This window comes from Chaetodon trifascialis, chromosome 4 (genome assembly GCF_039877785.1).
Source record: "Chaetodon trifascialis isolate fChaTrf1 chromosome 4, fChaTrf1.hap1, whole genome shotgun sequence".
Classification (NCBI taxonomy): Eukaryota; Metazoa; Chordata; class Actinopteri; order Chaetodontiformes; family Chaetodontidae; genus Chaetodon; species Chaetodon trifascialis.
The window spans coordinates 17,388,582-17,404,943 of record NC_092059.1 but is presented as its reverse complement, the minus strand read 5'-3'; the positions used below and the strand labels follow the sequence as shown (position 1 = coordinate 17,404,943).

Below are 16,362 nucleotides of genomic sequence, written 5' to 3'. Positions count from 1 at the left end.
GCCAAATCTGATTAGCCCCAGCTATGCCATAAATTGAGTGGGCATACAGCAAAAATAATCCAGTGTTCCACATCTCAGCAGTGAAATCTGTGGCCATCTATCAAGCAACAGGAGCCAGCTGTGCTGGCGAGCAAGGCTCAAAGTGATTTGAGCTGATGTTACACAACCTGAAGTTCATTCTAATAAATACAAAAAGGTATGGACTCAAACCTTTTTCACTTGAAGTGATGGAAAGGCAGGAAAATGGCCCGTCTCTGTATTAGAGAAAGCTCAATTCCTTCTACTAATTAGATTATTCATGTTTTAGTGAAAAGAAACGGATTAAAAACAAAAATTTTAATGTTGATATTATATCCTATCAGCAATAAGCGACTATCAGTGTCACCGTGTAAAATCCCACACTCCACTACGTCTTCATTCTTAAAGAGTAAAAGGGGTCAAGTGGAACAAAACCTTCCCACGTGGGATGAAAAGATCATAATTTTATATATGTTTGGAAGTGCTATTTGAAGTGCTATTTAAAGACAGGAGAGCACACAGGCAATGCACAGAAAACATTTTTACTCTGCTGTGTAGAAGGAGTTCCTCTACCCACAGGAAAAGTCATCAGATGAATCGCTAGAATGAGAAAAAAATGTCTCTGCTGATTCAGCTGCATTTATGTCCGCCACCTCACGGGTGGATATTGACCTCGCCATGTTACAACCTCACCTACAGCTTCACGTGGAGACTGTAGTAGCATGAGAGCAAACATAAATCTCATGTGATGACAGCTCTAGTGGAGAGACACAGGCCTTTCTGAAGGAAGGAAGCAAACACTCACGACTGAAGGAAAACAACCGCTCTTTGTGTCACTTCATGTCTCACTCTGATCTGGTTGAAATGTTATTCCAGCTTTTGCGCATTCGTTTTTCCTTTTGCTCCTTGCACTTCAACCACAAGTTTAAGCAGCACTTTTCTGAGACACTCTCGGCACAATTTGAGCAATTAAAGCTTGAGTTGAGTGCAGGCCTATTGTAATTGCTTGCATTAGTTTCGTACATCTAGCATTACTCAATTCCATGGCTTCCTTTCAGTGTGACGAGTTTTACCAGAAAAAACACAATGATTGTGTCGGGGAAACAAACTTCCTGATATATAACTTGCTACTTTAAACACTCCTTTAACGCTACTCTAGTACCTGTACAGCATAGCAATAAATCTGTGCTCTTGTTGTGCTTACTGCGAGTTGAAGAGAACCCACCGAGTCAAATTCCTCTCGTGTGTTAGCCCACTTTGCCATAAAAACTTTGAGAGATTCAGGCGACAGGCTGCATGTTGCTGCTCGCAGAGTTCAATGCACTGCTATTGTAACTCTAGACTGACGGTATGATGATAGTTCCTCTAGTGCGGGAGAGGTGGGGTAGGGGGTTTGCATTTTCATTGAATGGCACGAACGTCCCAAACTGGATTAACGTGTTGGTTTATATGGTGACAGCGCAGTCACGTCATGGCATTGTGATCTTTAACAATCAAGTCCATTGTCTGCAGAGAGGCGATGGACGAATGGAAATCTTAGATAAAAGAGCTCTCTGCATTGTACAGGGAGACATCCAGAACAAAAATTATCACCTCTGTGCTAAACATGGATTACAGTTTCATGTGCTTGGGCTCAGCCTAACAAAACCTGGCGGCTACGTCTGCTCCCTGGAGGTGTGTAAATTAGATTTTGATTGCCTGGGCAGGCTGCCAGAGTTAGCAGACGCAAATATGAAATACAAATGCTTAGATTTGATGGACATGTCAGCATGTTGCAGCTGCGTGCTGGTATCCAGGCAGACAAGTACCAGGATAGATCACGCTGACACTGCCCCAAATGTCAGCCGCTGCCAGAATACACAAAACCTACAACTGTCCCAGCAGTTTGGTTCAGGAACTGCAGGGTATCCCAAAAGCTCAGACCCTTCCTTAGTTTGCTCTCTGCCTGCGTCACCGTCAGCCCTGCTGGGATTCCCCCATGGCTCCGGCCCAGGCAGTGAAGTAACTTGTGAGGTTTTTTTCCTGCATTTTTTGGCAGGATAACAGAGTTAAAGCCCCACGTGCTGCACAGGCCCTTCAGAAATGTAGCTTTTGGCACAGGAACAGCTGAAAGCCAGCCAAGCCGCGCTGCTTCCCACTTCTGTAATGGCAGGAAAGCTTGTGGTACACAGACGGCAGCATTCGCATTCACTGTGCAGATATTTACAGGTGGGTTATTACTGAAACATTCAAGTGACACAATGTAGGCCTGAAGCCAAAGCCCACGCCCTTAAGCCTAGAAGGGTGATTTGAATGCAGAGACAACATAAAAAGGAGCCTTTACAACCCTGTAAAGGATTATACTTTGATACTAAGAAAACAAACGGGCGTCAGACCTGTTTGTCTCGTCTGTGAGCGTTTGTGTGTCATTAATTCCAAGCCACTAACCAGTTTACTGGCCAACTGCCAGTGACTGCTGCTCGATCAGCCATGATGCTCTGAGGCAAACTGAGCATGCTGTTTGCATATTACACTTCGTGCTTCCAAAAGATCTTCAAATACCCTCAGGTTGAGATCAGGCATCAAAGGAAGCGGTGTGGATTGCGTGTGACCGTCTGAACGAAATGAATGCATGTGTCTGCTCTAATGCTGAAACTGGCTGTAAATTAAATGTGCACCTCTGATATGATGGGAGTTTCTCGCTGGTTACTATTTTTTTCTGGGAGACAGCAATTGAGAATCAAATTAGGGCTGCAACTTTAGATTTTTTTTTTTAATGAGCCACTCGTTTAGTTTTGAAACTGTTTGAAGTCCTTGTTCCAGCTGACCAATCATAAAAAAACCCCCAAATATATTGTATATACTGAGAAAGCCAGCAAATCCTCACACTGGAGAAGTTAGTCAGTGCTGGGCACTATTTCATGCATAATGACTGATGATCATTACTTAAATTGTTTTCAATCAATTTCTGCTGACCCACTGTTTTAGCTAAATTTAATCTTTTTTGAATGAATTACCTGAATCTATTACACACTTAATCGTTCACTTTTGGCTTATTTCTAACAGTGTGGCAACTAAAACTGTGGAAAAGGCTTTTCCTTCATACGCAGAACATTCTCCTTGAGGCAATACTTTACAATACTACTCATTTTTGGTATCTTTAGATATTTACATTGTCACTTTTACATCAGCTATTGCCAACAACAATCCAAAATAAGGAATACTGACAATCTATGTGTTTGCACACACCACTGATGCCTGTAATAAGATTAATTTCCATCAGCTATAACAGACTAATAACTTCAGAAATGTGCATTGCATAACGAATGCAGCTTTAAAACCTGGAAAGGCACAATAATCAAGCTATAAGGTGACAGTGTAACAGCTAAAACTGTACAATATGTGAATTCATAAAACTGATATGGACGGACACAGTCTGCTTTTCCATACCCCCTTTGGACAGGGAATCACAGAGCATCTACAAAAATACAACCTAGGCGTCAGTTCTTCAAATCAAGAGCAAAAACAAGCGTCTCTCTAAATCCAGTTTCATAACAGGCAGTGTTACTTATTAGGGCCAGCCGACATTATGCAAAAGCAAGGGGAGGCCTTTTAAGACCTGATCGCCAGCCATACGTTTCTAATCCACAACATAAATGCCCCCCACCCGCTTGTTGCAGCAGTTTTTCTCTCCACTGGAAACACTGAGCTGGTGCAGTTGGCCAGTGCCGGATACCATATGTCAGATTGGACCAAACAGATTAGTGTGGCAATTTCTGGGCAAGCCTCTAAGGTGATTGGAGGATGGTGGGGTGTATGGGTGCAATAAGGGCCTGGAAATCTCTCTTAAGAATTCCTGTGCTTAATAATCACACTGAGAAGCTGCAGTTCCACAATTGAACATCTCAGACTTTGCTTTTGCTTGCTAACTATAACTGACATGGGAAGCGTTTAGAGGAGAGCGATTTCACTGCTCATAATTAGTTTTCAGCGCCAGCTTTTAAATGGAATCACATCAGTAAATGATGATTGGTCCACTGCCGAAGTAACTGGAAATATACGAAACCAGGTGCAGTAAAACATGCCCATTATTCCACCAATGGCGGGTGGCTGCTCACCATAAAATTCTTCAAGTAAACTTCCAAAGGAAAAGACTCTCCCGGACTCCCTCTCCATCCTGTTCCTGTTGTTGGCATTTCTGGTGCAGGTTTGCATGTTTCAAAATCTCATTTCCTCATTAATTTGTGACGTCACAGTGAAAATGTCACCATGATGAAGACCATTCATAACCTCGTGCCTGTCATCTCAGGTTTACAGTCGAATAAAACGTGTGGGCCAATGTCTTGTGTTCTTCTAACAGAACTGCTGAGGATGTTTCTTTAAATTTGACCATTTTTAGGCTACAACATATTTTCATTCAAGTTTTCACCTTGAGAAGTTGGAAAATCCCCTGAACCAACATTTGTATCAGACCAGGACAATGGAAATTTCTACTGAAACCAGCCTTTCAGAACATACACTTTAAGGTCATTCAGACAAAGTGCTATACGAGGCTTTAAAACCAAACCAGCTTCCTGTGAATGCTCTCCCCCACCCCCATTACCTGGTGAGAAACTGTAACACCACAAACCAAGTCAGTTTTGGTTGTGGCTGCGAGGTTTGTCAGCTTGACACAATCAGCCTGACTTTCCTGAAAAACACATCAAGAAGACCCCTTGAGCTCTTTCTGAATCCACTTGGGGAGAAAAGTTTGCTGCCCCCCCCCCCTTCATGTCCGCTGATGTCATACAGAGGAATACACTGCCTGTTGAAAACGGCGGATTTTCCCACCACCCTGAAGGCAGCTCATTGTGTCCATATTGCTCCCCTGACATGCTGGACTCCACTTGATCTCTGTCATGCTGACAGACATTTTTTTTATCCACCCACTCCACCTTTGTTTTGCACTTCCAAAGACATACCAAACAATTTAAGGGATCTCACCTGCAAGAGACCGACAGAGCTAAAGTCAAATTCCTTGTCTGACTATATGACACATACTTGGCCGATCAAGCCAATTCACACTCAAACAGTATTAAATGTTAAAATGAAACAGATCTGTGCCCGTGTTGATCCTTTTTAAACATCTTTAAGCACATGTAGGTTGTTCGCACAATATTTCGAAATCCTTGCTACTCTGTTTTTGGTATTTCATGATGTAAATAGCAAAAAGGCCGAAAACGCAGCTTCTGATACTTCATATGAAGCCACCTTTAGCCCTGAAGCCCCCTGCTGCCTCTGCTTTGACCCCCAACATGACATTTTGTCAGGTCCAACTTTCTTTGATGGCCCAGTCGCTGGTGCTGTCATGAGCACTGGCTTTTCGATCGTACTTACGGGGCAGCATGGTGTACTGTAACGACAGTGGGTGTTTAATGGTGTAACAAACACTTAACACAAAAATGGGGGGTTCAAATTGTACAGGCGTGCCGCCACCATGAGCAAGATCGTTTTAAAAAACACTTTAATTAGCAGTTTAGCCCGCGAATCCGTATTTGCCAACACGCCAGCAGATGATTTAAGACTGACGTCTAGCTAAAGCCCCGTTTAATACTATAAATAATCAGCTTGCGATATTAGCTAAAGCAGCTGGTCAAGTTTTGCTTTTACGGCAGTATTTTGGTGAGAACGTGACATTAAGTTAATGGTGGAAATCCGAACGTTAGCTAGCCGTTAAGCCAGCTGAAGTTAGTTGTAAAGCGGACAGTAAACACGACCACCCCTCGCTTATAATTTTCTTTCTTTTTTTTTTTTTTTTTTGGCTCTCTGTCTGTGTAACTACCGAAAAACCTCACAAAAAATCCAACACCGGCTCTTCCGTTAGATTTCATTACATTAACTAGTGCCATTTCACCCCCCGGAGGTTAAACTGTTCGTTACGGTGACATACGTAATCTTACAGCCAGTGAGTCCATCCGCTACCTTAGCAATAGACTACTGATAAGGCGATTTGATAACATCGATTAAAAAAAATAGCACCGTCTTGTAAGTGAGAGGCAAAACAGCAGCAGCGGCAGCAGCAGAAGGAGGAGGAAGCCACGCCAACGAAAATGATTTATAAGACAGCACAGACATGAAGAAGGCAAACGAAAAACACTGAGAAACATAAACTTACCACACTAGCTTCCGTTCAGTTTTTACACTCTTTGGAACCGGAAGAAACATTCCTGTTTTCCCCGTCTGTGAACGCAGTCTCCCCCCTTCGCTTACACACAGAGAAAAAAGCAGCAAAAAGAGGAAGAGGAGAGCGGGTTCGTGTGCTCATCAGCTACAATTAAAGTGGTTTCATGTGACTGCATGATATCCACGCATTCGGCTTTTGCGTGTAATTGTGTTTTCAGAGTTTACGTGTCGGTTTGAAAGCCCGCAACGTTCAGCTAGACAGAGCGAGAGAGAGGGAGAGAGGGGGGTGCAGAGAGAGAGAGAGAGAGAGAGAGACAGAGAGACAGAGAGACAGAGAGGCGTGGAGAGACTCTCCGGCCTGCACAGTCAGATCATTGGTTGACAAACAGTAATCAGATGCAAATTCCTAACCTCTGAATCAGCAGGGGCCAGCCCCCCCCCCCCCCCCCCCCCCCAAGCAGGGGATGTCGGTAAATGCGAGGCTGTGAGCGGAGAAAAAAAGGTGGAGAGTGAGGCAGAGAGGCTGTCCAGAGGATGCAGCAGCTCCGACTGTACTTCATCGGCACACGGTCGTTCACATGTGAAGTCTTACCTGGGCTGTACGAAGTGAAAACAGCCCCTGGCTACAGATCGTCTGAGAAACTCTATGAAATGTGTTTCTCAACAAGTGTCTCAGAGCTAGTTTATCTATTTTGATCACAGTCGCTTTTCAAGCAAAAATGCCAATCATTCTGTAATTCGGGCTTCTCGATTGTGAGTGTTTGGCCAAATCAAGCAACATGATCACCATGCACAAGTATTTTGCATCTTTATGCAATTTTTAGAAGAAAAAAAAAAAAGTATACCGTAAACTTGTGCTATGGCTTACACGCTGTTTACATTTCCTTCCATTGTTGATTTTTGGTGACAGTGCCTTGGTGGAGAGTGTTCAGCAGAGAGGCTGGATGAGAGAACTGATGCTGTGTTTGGCATAAAACTGCACAAAAACAAGGTTAAAAGTGAAGCACAACTCATTTAATTTAATCAGCCTTTTAGATTACTGACTCCTAGTGTTGATGCTTAATTTGTTTTTTCTCGATAACTGATACAGTCCCAATTCCTTTCATAGGGTCTCTCAGCATTCATTTAGAAAAAATGAAAATAGTAAAGTGGTTTATTGAGATGAGGGGAACTCACACTGAGCCGCTTCTTGCTTTCAGAACACGTGTAGCTGCACTGAATGAATGAATGACTCAGACTGAGATCAGTCGATTATTAATACCAAACACATGATAGTAAGCTGCTGAGGGAAACTGATGGTGCTGCTCTGATTAGACCCTAATTCGACATTTGAGAGTGGCCCCTTCACATAGACCTAATCATTCTGTAAAAAGTGCACATTTTAAAAAAGACTGACTGACTGAAAACAAGCTGCTCAGCCACAGTTAAATTACCTGCAGTCTCTTCTGTCCTCATCCCACAATTGCTGACAGTCAGTTAGTCACTGGCCACATCATCTATATCCAAATATGATTTTACACTTTGAAAAAAAAAAAAAAAAAAGGCTTGTGAGTGCTGACTGGTCGGCGGGTGGCTGCAGCTGTTTACTTAAATAAAGAGCTGGAGATATTTAGAACAGAAAAATGATCCTCCTTCTGCCTCATCAGATGTCACAGGATCCAGGAAAAGTGTGTGCATTGCGCTGACAAAGAGAGAAATTAAAATTAAGATCAAGCCGGCCTGAGACTCTCTGCGGTGATGAAGCCTATAATTTCACATATGATATCAGAATAACCAGACACTGATGATGCGTTTCAGCTTAAGTTGGTCTTTGCCAGGGTGCGGTCAGCACAGCGAATGACTGGTTTTATACCCACAATGATGTGAGCATCAGACAGCAAGAAAAAAAATATGTGATGAAAACAGCTGATGAGAACACAGAAAAACATGAACAAGCATTTAAAAATAACCACGTGTTCAAATTTTTTTTTTTTGAGTATTCCTATTTTCATTGCAAATACTTATTGTTTGACTTCGTGTAATTAAATGTTTGCCGTGCAAATATGAGTCTTGGTGCAGATTCAGTGTATCCAGTCTTTTTTAATGCTTACTGCTCATACATGCTTTCATGACAAATGTTAATTGTGTTTGGCATGTGATGCTCCTACATCCTCATTCATGCTGCTTCTGTGAAAAGTAAAGACTGTTCAAGCAAACAGTTTTCATTTTCTAAACCTTTAAACTGTGTGTGCAGGTGGCCCATGCAGTGCGTTCGATGAGCAGAGGTATTCTCCAGTTTGGCTTGTATTTTTTTTTTTTTTTTTTTGTACTAGTCCGCCATCTAGTGGAAGAACCAAAAGGAACATGTACTTTTTACAAACTATATAAAATATCCACTTAAAATAGTTTGAGAGGATCACGTGTTAACATTGACTCAACAAGGACCCAGCTATCATCTTAAAGCGTATTAATCCTCAATCCATTTATGTTTCTGGTACTTCTGTTTTCTATGTTGTACAGTGATTATCACTTGTTCATGATCTTGATATTACATAATAACAAAAGTGGTTACTTTTTGGTTTGTTCTGTTCAGTTACATGTTGCATGGAATTTAATATTGCAGCCACACAGTTTTAAAGGGTAAATGATTATAGAACAGAGAAGATCTGCAGTTGATACCAATAATTCTGTTCTGATCTCCCCCATCAACATGTTTTCTAGATCCATTCTGACACATAGTTTCACACTTGGTTAAATGCATTCCTTCATCAGTGAAGATTATGTGCAGTCTTCTTCACAGCAGAAGATCACATTTCAGCAAAAACACTGTTCATGCACCAAACTAATATGAGCAAAGGAAATGTGGTCACACAGCAGCCTCAGTGATTTAAAGTGTTTAAAATGTGAAAATACGTTCACTGCATTTGAATGTATCGGGCAAAATTATCCAGTAATATAAAATATATGATCAAACTCTAAAGGGACTATTCTATGCAACTTTTATTTTTGATTCTTTGAGCACATTTTGTTGCAAATTCTGCACTTTTACTTGTAATTAAGTGTAATTCATAAAGTACAATTTAACTGTTACTTTTGAGTGAACTTTGTCCACCACTGATATTTATACACATATATGAAGTTAAAGCTGCAGTGCAGGACTTTTACATGTAAATGAACATTATTCACATTCAAGCCCTGACCAAACGAGTTCAGAAAATGCTCATTATGCCAGGTCCAGGTCATTTCACTCAGTTAGGAACCTTCCCAAGCAAAATAAACAAACAAACAAACAAAAAGACTATTTGGGCACAGCCCAGGCATACAGCGAACCCCTCAGCATCACAAGCCTGTCAACAGTGTTTATGTAATTACTCCCACTGCCAGAAGGGGGAGACATAAGTCCCACACTGCAGGTTTAAGCCAAATAATAATTGAAGATTGAGTTCATCACTGAATTACAAAAGCAGAAGAGAAGATCTTAAAACAGTGTTCTCCGTTTTAAGCATTTGAAGTAAAAAGCACACAGTGAAATAAGAAAAAGTATCTTAAATCCTTTAATAGTTGCAGTCATAATTATAAATACCGTAGCACACACAAACCATTATGTACACAAAGATGTTCCGGTGTAGTTTATAAAGCTTTCAGACTGTCGTAGGCTTTTCAGTCCAACTGTTGGCACAAGTCAATTATCTGAGTTCCATATTTACAGCACGACTACTTCTACATGTGTTTAAAAAGTTGGCAGCGCCCCAAAGCGCTGGGACGAACATGATCGTAACAAGTTCATCTTGAAGAAAGTATACAGTACACAGAAAATGACACCATGTGAGGTCACTACATGACATTCAGAGTGAGAAGTTGAAAGCCTGAGAAACTGGATTCCCACAAAACAAACACACAAACTTTGGTTGTTGCACCAACGAGTCAAGTTTTGTTACACTGCCAAAGACAGTATAAAAGGAAATCAGGGATAAGATTTTCTTTTTTTTTAATAACCTGTTTCCAAGATCCAATCAAGTACAAATGTAGAAATATATGTACAGAAGAAACGTAGAAAGTTGTATTCATAAGGCAGAAGTGCTTTTCCCGGGGTTGCGACTGCTGATATTGAGATGAAACACAGCTGAGAGTCAAACTCTGCAGGTTTTTTAACATCATAACACCTTAAATGTGGTTCTATTTGTACCAATATAACATATCTACTGCACAATACAGTATGCCTTTAAACCATATCAAGAGGCTTTATCATTAGACTTGAGTTTTCAATGTAAACTAACTGTGCCTGTTGCAAGAAACCCATGAATAAGTCTAGAAGTATAGGGATGCTAGCAGTTCTTAACTATTATATAGTTCCTTAAGTTGTCTTTGATTACTGATGATGACTGAAGTTAACATGAACACTCTGTCTACACCAGTGTGCAGTGAACGCAGCACATTAGCAGCTGTCACAGATGTTACGCGGTCTGTACTTTGTGGTTACTCGGTAGGTACAGACGGTCTGTTGTTTAAAATGTCAGCGAATTCTTCAGATCATGACCGGAAAATGCAGCTGAAGCACGGCCGGTGTAGACAAGGTGACAAGGCCAGACAAGCAGAGAAAGAGACATCTACCAAAATACCAAAAGTAGATCCTGAAGACATTTAGCCTGAAGATCGAGTTTTCTTCTCACACAGAAATAATTATTTCCTAATTATCCTGATACTGAAGAGCATATCAGATGCTGTTCTCACCCTTGATGAAACACATTCGCTTCTTTACCTACATGATGAAAAATGTGTTTATGCATACAATGAAGAGACACTATTAATATTCATGCTCCATACCTCACAAATTACACAAATCCTACAGGCTAATCCTTCAGGCAGTGATGCATTCAAGTGCTTCCTCTTCTTGGTCTTAGCACCTTTAAAAAATGTCATTTGTCCTTAGAGATCCTGACTTCAAAGCACATATATTGTCATTATTTACCATTACGAATTTGTGCTTTGTTGAAAATTTATATGCATTCAGTCAGCACAATACTCAATCAAAAAAAAGTAATATTTTATATTACACAAACTTGATAAGTTGTCACATTCAATCATTGGAAAAGAGATGGCGTGGATCAAATGAACTTCGCCTGCATGAATTCATTACTGTGAATTCCACATCGCAAATCAGGTCATGAGATTACTGCATTCTCTCAAAGTTAAGAATCAACAATCCTCCTTACATTAGTAGATTAATGAGTAAAACACCAGAAAAATGATTCAATTCATTCCCCGTGCTGAATGGAAACAGCAGTTCATCTGAGCCACACAGCTCCAGGATGCTGTACTTCTTATGATACGCTTGAAAACAGAACTGGTGGATGAATGGCAGCTTTGATTGCCACTATTCTCAGATCTTTATCTGTGGGGCAGAAAACGTAAAGAGAGCTCATGCTCCCAAATCAAAAGGGTCATTCTCTGCCAGTCTCCTGTACTTAGCTGTGCTTTGAGCTAAATGCTGACTGCAGCATGCGCACATGCCTACAGGTAGCATGCTGAGATGCTAATGTTTAACATTTCGCATGGAGACCCCCGTTAACGTACAGGGGCTCGGTTGGTTTTTGGATAAAATGAATGGAAAACGTACAACAGAAACCAGAGACAGAGGCATTTTTCAGCTTTACATTTCTGAGCTTGGCAGACATGACAGACATGACACAGACATGACACAGACATGACACACAGACCGAGCACCTTATGGACATCTCTCCAGAGCTCCAGCCCGCAGCAGAGCCGTGTGGAGGAAACACAACGTGGTCCCGCTCTCAGCTCATCTGCTCCATGTAGGCAGACAGCAAAAGTGCGGGAGGCAGAAATTCGTCTTGTTTGTTCACCACTTCAGTCTGACGTGAGCCGTTGTTGTCGGTGCCTGAGAGTCCAACAAACAGACTTTGATCACTCTCATGTGACATTAAGCTGGCTTTGTAAGTCCAACCAGGCTGCGTAAATAGGATTTCATAAACAGAGCAGCATCAATATCTGTCAAAAGATTTAATACAACTGCTTATGTGCTATGATTACGTCTCTAAGCTTCTGATGATCGAAACAGATACAGAGATTTGTTAAACGACTGACTAATGTTTCCTCACAATCTTTCTGTGATAGAAACTGTGCACAGGCGGAAAGACACACTTAATAAAAGGCTGTCCAATGTTCAAACAACATTCTCCATCACATTTTAGTGGGAAAACACAGACTAGTTTGAGATATTCGTCAGTGTGTTTGCACTCACTTGCAGAGACGAGGTCCATATACTGGCAGATGGCGTGAAGCAGCAGTCTCTCAAAGCTGATTCACAAACACAAATGACAGAGAAATGACTCACTGTCCTCGAACCGCTTACAGAAACAATCAACAGAGTATTCTTAGTGGAAGGAACCAGTTTCCCAGCATAATTCCATAAAGGTAGGTGTGTGTTTAATGACAATTATTTGACATTTTTCATTGATTTAAAGCAAACTGGTTGTCCTACATCAGTCAGGGACTTCACCTTGTACATCTGTCAGGTGATGAACGTGTTAAAACTACACAAGGGTTTGCATTAGTGGAGCTGTTATTTCAGGTAACCAGTGAGACATGAAAGCTCAGTTTGAGTAACATGTCCAAGAGTTTGAGGCTTATCAGAACACTTTAAGAATATAGAAAAAGGATTTGTACCTGCTGGCGAGGTTGGTTGTGTAAACTGAGTGCGGTTGAGCGTTGAAGAAGCTCACAAGGTTTTCCTCAAGTACTTCCAGAGTTCCCTGTGAGGAGAGAAAATACAGTGGGTGGCAGTCATGGAGGGAGAGGAGTGAGACGTCCGATCTCCACGACAATGACGTGTTCTCAAGTGTGGTTTGAGCTACACACTGAACGTCTGCGAGTTTCCTCACAGTGAGTCATGATTCCTTTACCGCTCTCACATCCCTGTGCTGTCTCATAGCATTAATAACAACTAGAAGCTACTGTGTTTCTTCAGTTTTCATAAGCCTCAGTGGGATTACAGAAGGCCTCATTGATAATCACAGCATGAATCTTGGCTGGGACCTTGGTTACTATGTTTGCCATTTAAAAATAATTGGTGTTGTTGTGGTTTAATGTGTTTGTCATTGCAATGGTGACTACGAGACAACAAGCTGGTGTAACCTGTGGGTTTGATGTACAGTAGTCAAAATGTGGCAAAACTGCACATGCATAGACTCCCATCATGAATATAAATCTTGACCCATGCAACCGACATGATCGGTGACAAAATGTTTACATTACGAGCACAAGGATATCACTCACTATGGGGATTTGTTTCCGCCTCAGAGTCAATCGCAGTCTGCGATCGATTCTCTGGAAGCAGTCCTGAGCAGAGAAGGCCACATTTACTGTGGAGAGATGAGCGACAGTCAAGACAAACAGCCACACTTGAAAACAACCAGCCAACATAGATGCACGAACTGCGACGCTCACCATTCCTCTCATCATTGAGGAGCCGGGTGGTGTTTTTCTTCTTGGCACCCTCCTGCTCCAGCAGAGACAGCAGCCTCTCCTGCTCCTCCCCAGAGCAGTTCATGAAGTCATTCCATGGCTACAAGAGCAGCAGAGGAACGAGGCCAATGCTTAAACCAATACTTGTTTTATCGGGTGGTTTTAAATTCGATCATGTATGGATCACAGATTCAACACAAGCACTAAGTCTTTCGTAAGGTAAAACTCAACTATCTTGAAACTTGCAGTCTTTAGCACTGGGAGGAAAAACAAAAAAAAAGCTAAAACCAATTTGGAAATAATAATAACTCATCAAGGCAGCAGAGTTACCTCTACCAAACTTACCTCTATGTAGTTCCCGTTGGTGCAGGCCTCAGTGAAGATGGATGGGATGGCTGGGTTACTGCAAACTTCCAGATCATCTTTGGAGCACTCATCCCTCTCAAGAAGATTAGCAAGGAAGCGTGCTGATTTTCAGAGAACAATAGAGGAGACGGAAGGACAGTGGTGACAGAAGCAAAACTTCAATGACAGTGGTTCAATTTGCACTGTTGAAGGCACACAGACTGAAAGGCTGCAGCGGATGAAAACATCTTCTAATCTGATCATGTGAAATGAGAGCTTACTGTTCTCCTGACGGCGGAGGCTCTTCTTGCCTTTGGCTCGGGGAATGAGGTCAGAGTTGCGGATGGCTTGGTTGATATAAAACTGCTTCTTTTTGGTTGGTGACACTCGCTTGGCGGGAGAACTGGGCAGAGAGGTGCATTTACGCTCCTCTATCAGGCTGTGAAAACAGAGGACTGGATGTTAATTTAGCAAAACTGGTCGCACAAATTCTGAAAGGGAAGGACCAGCTCCTAACGGTGGAGGGATGTAATTAAATTTTTGGTGTACCCAGTTTCTCAAGCTGCTGCCTAGACATCTTCAGTCCGTTTTCCTATAATGTCTTCAACAACTAGTGAGACTGCAGCTACATACACAGACCTGTAATCACTCAGCTTTGGGCAGCACATTTTCCTCAGTGCACAGGATAGGAAAAAAGAGTTCAGTGTGACATTTGTTGATACCCTACAAAACACACCCATATGTCCTGTTAAAATCACCACATGAAGGCATAATGCAAACTCAAGTGATTCATCTTGACAATAGACAATCTTTGACACACCTTGTCAAACAAATTCTTGTCACAAATAAAGCCTCTGTCACCTCCATCATCTTTGTAATGTGGAACCTTTGGGTGGTAATGAACATGATTGGAATCTGAAATATCAATGACTTCTTTAGTCCATTTTCATAAAATGTCTTCAACAAATAGTAGCACTACAGCTACAAGTCTGTGCTGTGATTCAGACAGCAGCTAGACACCATCTGTCTCTTCAACACCAACTTACTGCATAATTGCAAATTGATTGTGTGAAATGGCACATCTATATGAGCATACAGCGTATTTTTACACCATAATCTTATTTGCCATGTTATTCAAGCAAAGAAGAACAGCAGCTAAATAGTGGCTGTAGAAGGTGAAGATCATCACCAGGCTGCTGACACATCCTATAACATTTGTTAAGCGCTCCTTCACTGCACTGCACTGCTTCTATTTCCTCTCTGCAGACTTTTGAAATGGATCAGAGCCAGCAGAGCATCCTGCAGGAGCTTCAGATGTAGGTCAGTGGGTGTTGTGTGGAGACCGCCTGTGAGTTTCTCAGCTGATGCCATTTTTAGTCTGAGCCCTGCTGGCTGTTAGCAACACGACAGCAACGTAGTATGATGTCATCTGAGCTTTAGGTTTGCCCACAGCCAGAAATCATATAATTTCACTTTGCAAACCTGGGCAAGCTTTAAGGTTAGCAAACAGCTAGAGGCCTTCGTGCAGTTTTTTGTTAGAACAACTTAAATAGCAATAAGCAGTACGTTCCTTATATACACTTAGTCTCATTTTTGTAACTTGATCTTTATGAGTTGGCAAGAAAATCACTACATGATATGAAAGTGTTGTAGAAAGTGCCAAGAGATTTATCAGATGATTTACTGAAAGAAACACCCAAAACATATTTTAACTTGAATTTAAACATTCCATGATAACCAATACATCCTGGTCAGCTAGTCAGTTTACCAGCTGCCAAAAGGCTAACGGTGAGACAATATAAAACTCAAGGGCCTCTTAAAACCTTCATATCAACGTCAACCAAACCAGCAGTTTATCAAGATTTGCTCATTAGCAAGAGAGCTAGCACGATGTCAGCTAATGTTGATCTAAAACCGTGCACAAGCCCTGACGTAAAGAACTAAATTAGCTTTTTAAATGGAGTTATAATTCGGGCTAACGCTAACTAGCTTCCTAATGTAACACACTCGTAATTTTCACTCACATATAATCCTGCTCCTCATTGTTATTTGTCAAAACGACCATCTTATTCCAGCAGAACAAACGGAGAGAACCCAAGCTCTGGATCTTTACAGGACGAGTGAAAAATAAAGACACGAGGGTCGAAAAACAAAAGTTAAAACAGCGAGTGCCCTTAGCAGATTATCTTGTAAGAAGCTAGCTCCTAGGCTGCTAGCTTGAGCCACTGGAACAAAAATAACTAGTCCTCCCACCGTGAAACAAAGAGGGAAGAAAAGGTGTGACGTCTCACTCTGTCTCTATGCAATTACATTAAATGGTAAGGTGTCTAAACAGTTAATCACCTCAACATATCACTCGTACTTACTTTATTTAACACATTTGAGAACATTGAA

The 16,362-nt window shown here is 41.5% G+C and overlaps 2 protein-coding genes across 4 annotated transcripts in view; both read right to left on the bottom strand.

The window, feature by feature from the left end:
* The window catches only part of arid3a (AT-rich interactive domain 3A), a 40,476-nt gene extending 34,004 nt beyond the window's left edge, over positions 1 to 6,472 (bottom strand). Inside the window, exon 1 of one of the 2 annotated variants that reach the window (XM_070960964.1) lies at positions 6,152 to 6,472. The gene's annotated coding sequence lies outside the window, so the exon portion shown is untranslated. The remainder of the gene's footprint in view (positions 1 to 6,151) is intronic. The other variant, XM_070960965.1, reaches the window with a different exon arrangement.
* Positions 6,473 to 9,671: 3,199 nt separating this feature from the next.
* On the bottom strand, positions 9,672 to 16,195 carry r3hdm4 (R3H domain containing 4). 2 transcript variants are annotated; one of them, XR_011602139.1, is made up of 9 exons: positions 15,993 to 16,195; positions 14,250 to 14,407; positions 13,969 to 14,090; positions 13,606 to 13,723; positions 13,435 to 13,520; positions 12,826 to 12,911; positions 12,401 to 12,456; positions 11,863 to 12,037; positions 9,672 to 11,530 (listed from the first exon to the last, which is right to left on the bottom strand). XR_011602139.1 is itself a non-coding variant. In XM_070961535.1 (8 exons), exons 1-8 carry the CDS (start codon positions 16,031 to 16,033, stop codon positions 11,934 to 11,936), a joined length of 771 nt encoding a protein of 256 aa, XP_070817636.1. In that variant the 5' UTR covers positions 16,034 to 16,195; the 3' UTR covers positions 9,672 to 11,933. The 2 variants fall into 2 exon arrangements, 1 of the variants encoding a protein (XP_070817636.1); XM_070961535.1 differs by having other exon boundaries at positions 9,672 to 12,037.
* Positions 16,196 to 16,362: the final 167 nt, after the last annotated feature.

What these genes read in the sequence shown, in the direction of transcription:
- r3hdm4 (XM_070961535.1), bottom strand. Translation starts at nt 16,033, where the DNA reads ATGGTCGTTTTGACAAATAACAATGAGGAGCAGGATTATAT. An exon ending in AATGAGGAGCAGGATTATAT is followed by an intron (nt 14,408 to 15,992) that starts GTGAGTGAAAAT and finishes CTGTTTTCACAG; the next exon opens with CCTGATAGAGGAGCGTAAAT. An exon ending in GGCGGAAACAAATCCCCATA is followed by an intron (nt 12,912 to 13,434) that starts GTGAGTGATATC and finishes CTCTCCTCACAG; the next exon opens with GGAACTCTGGAAGTACTTGA.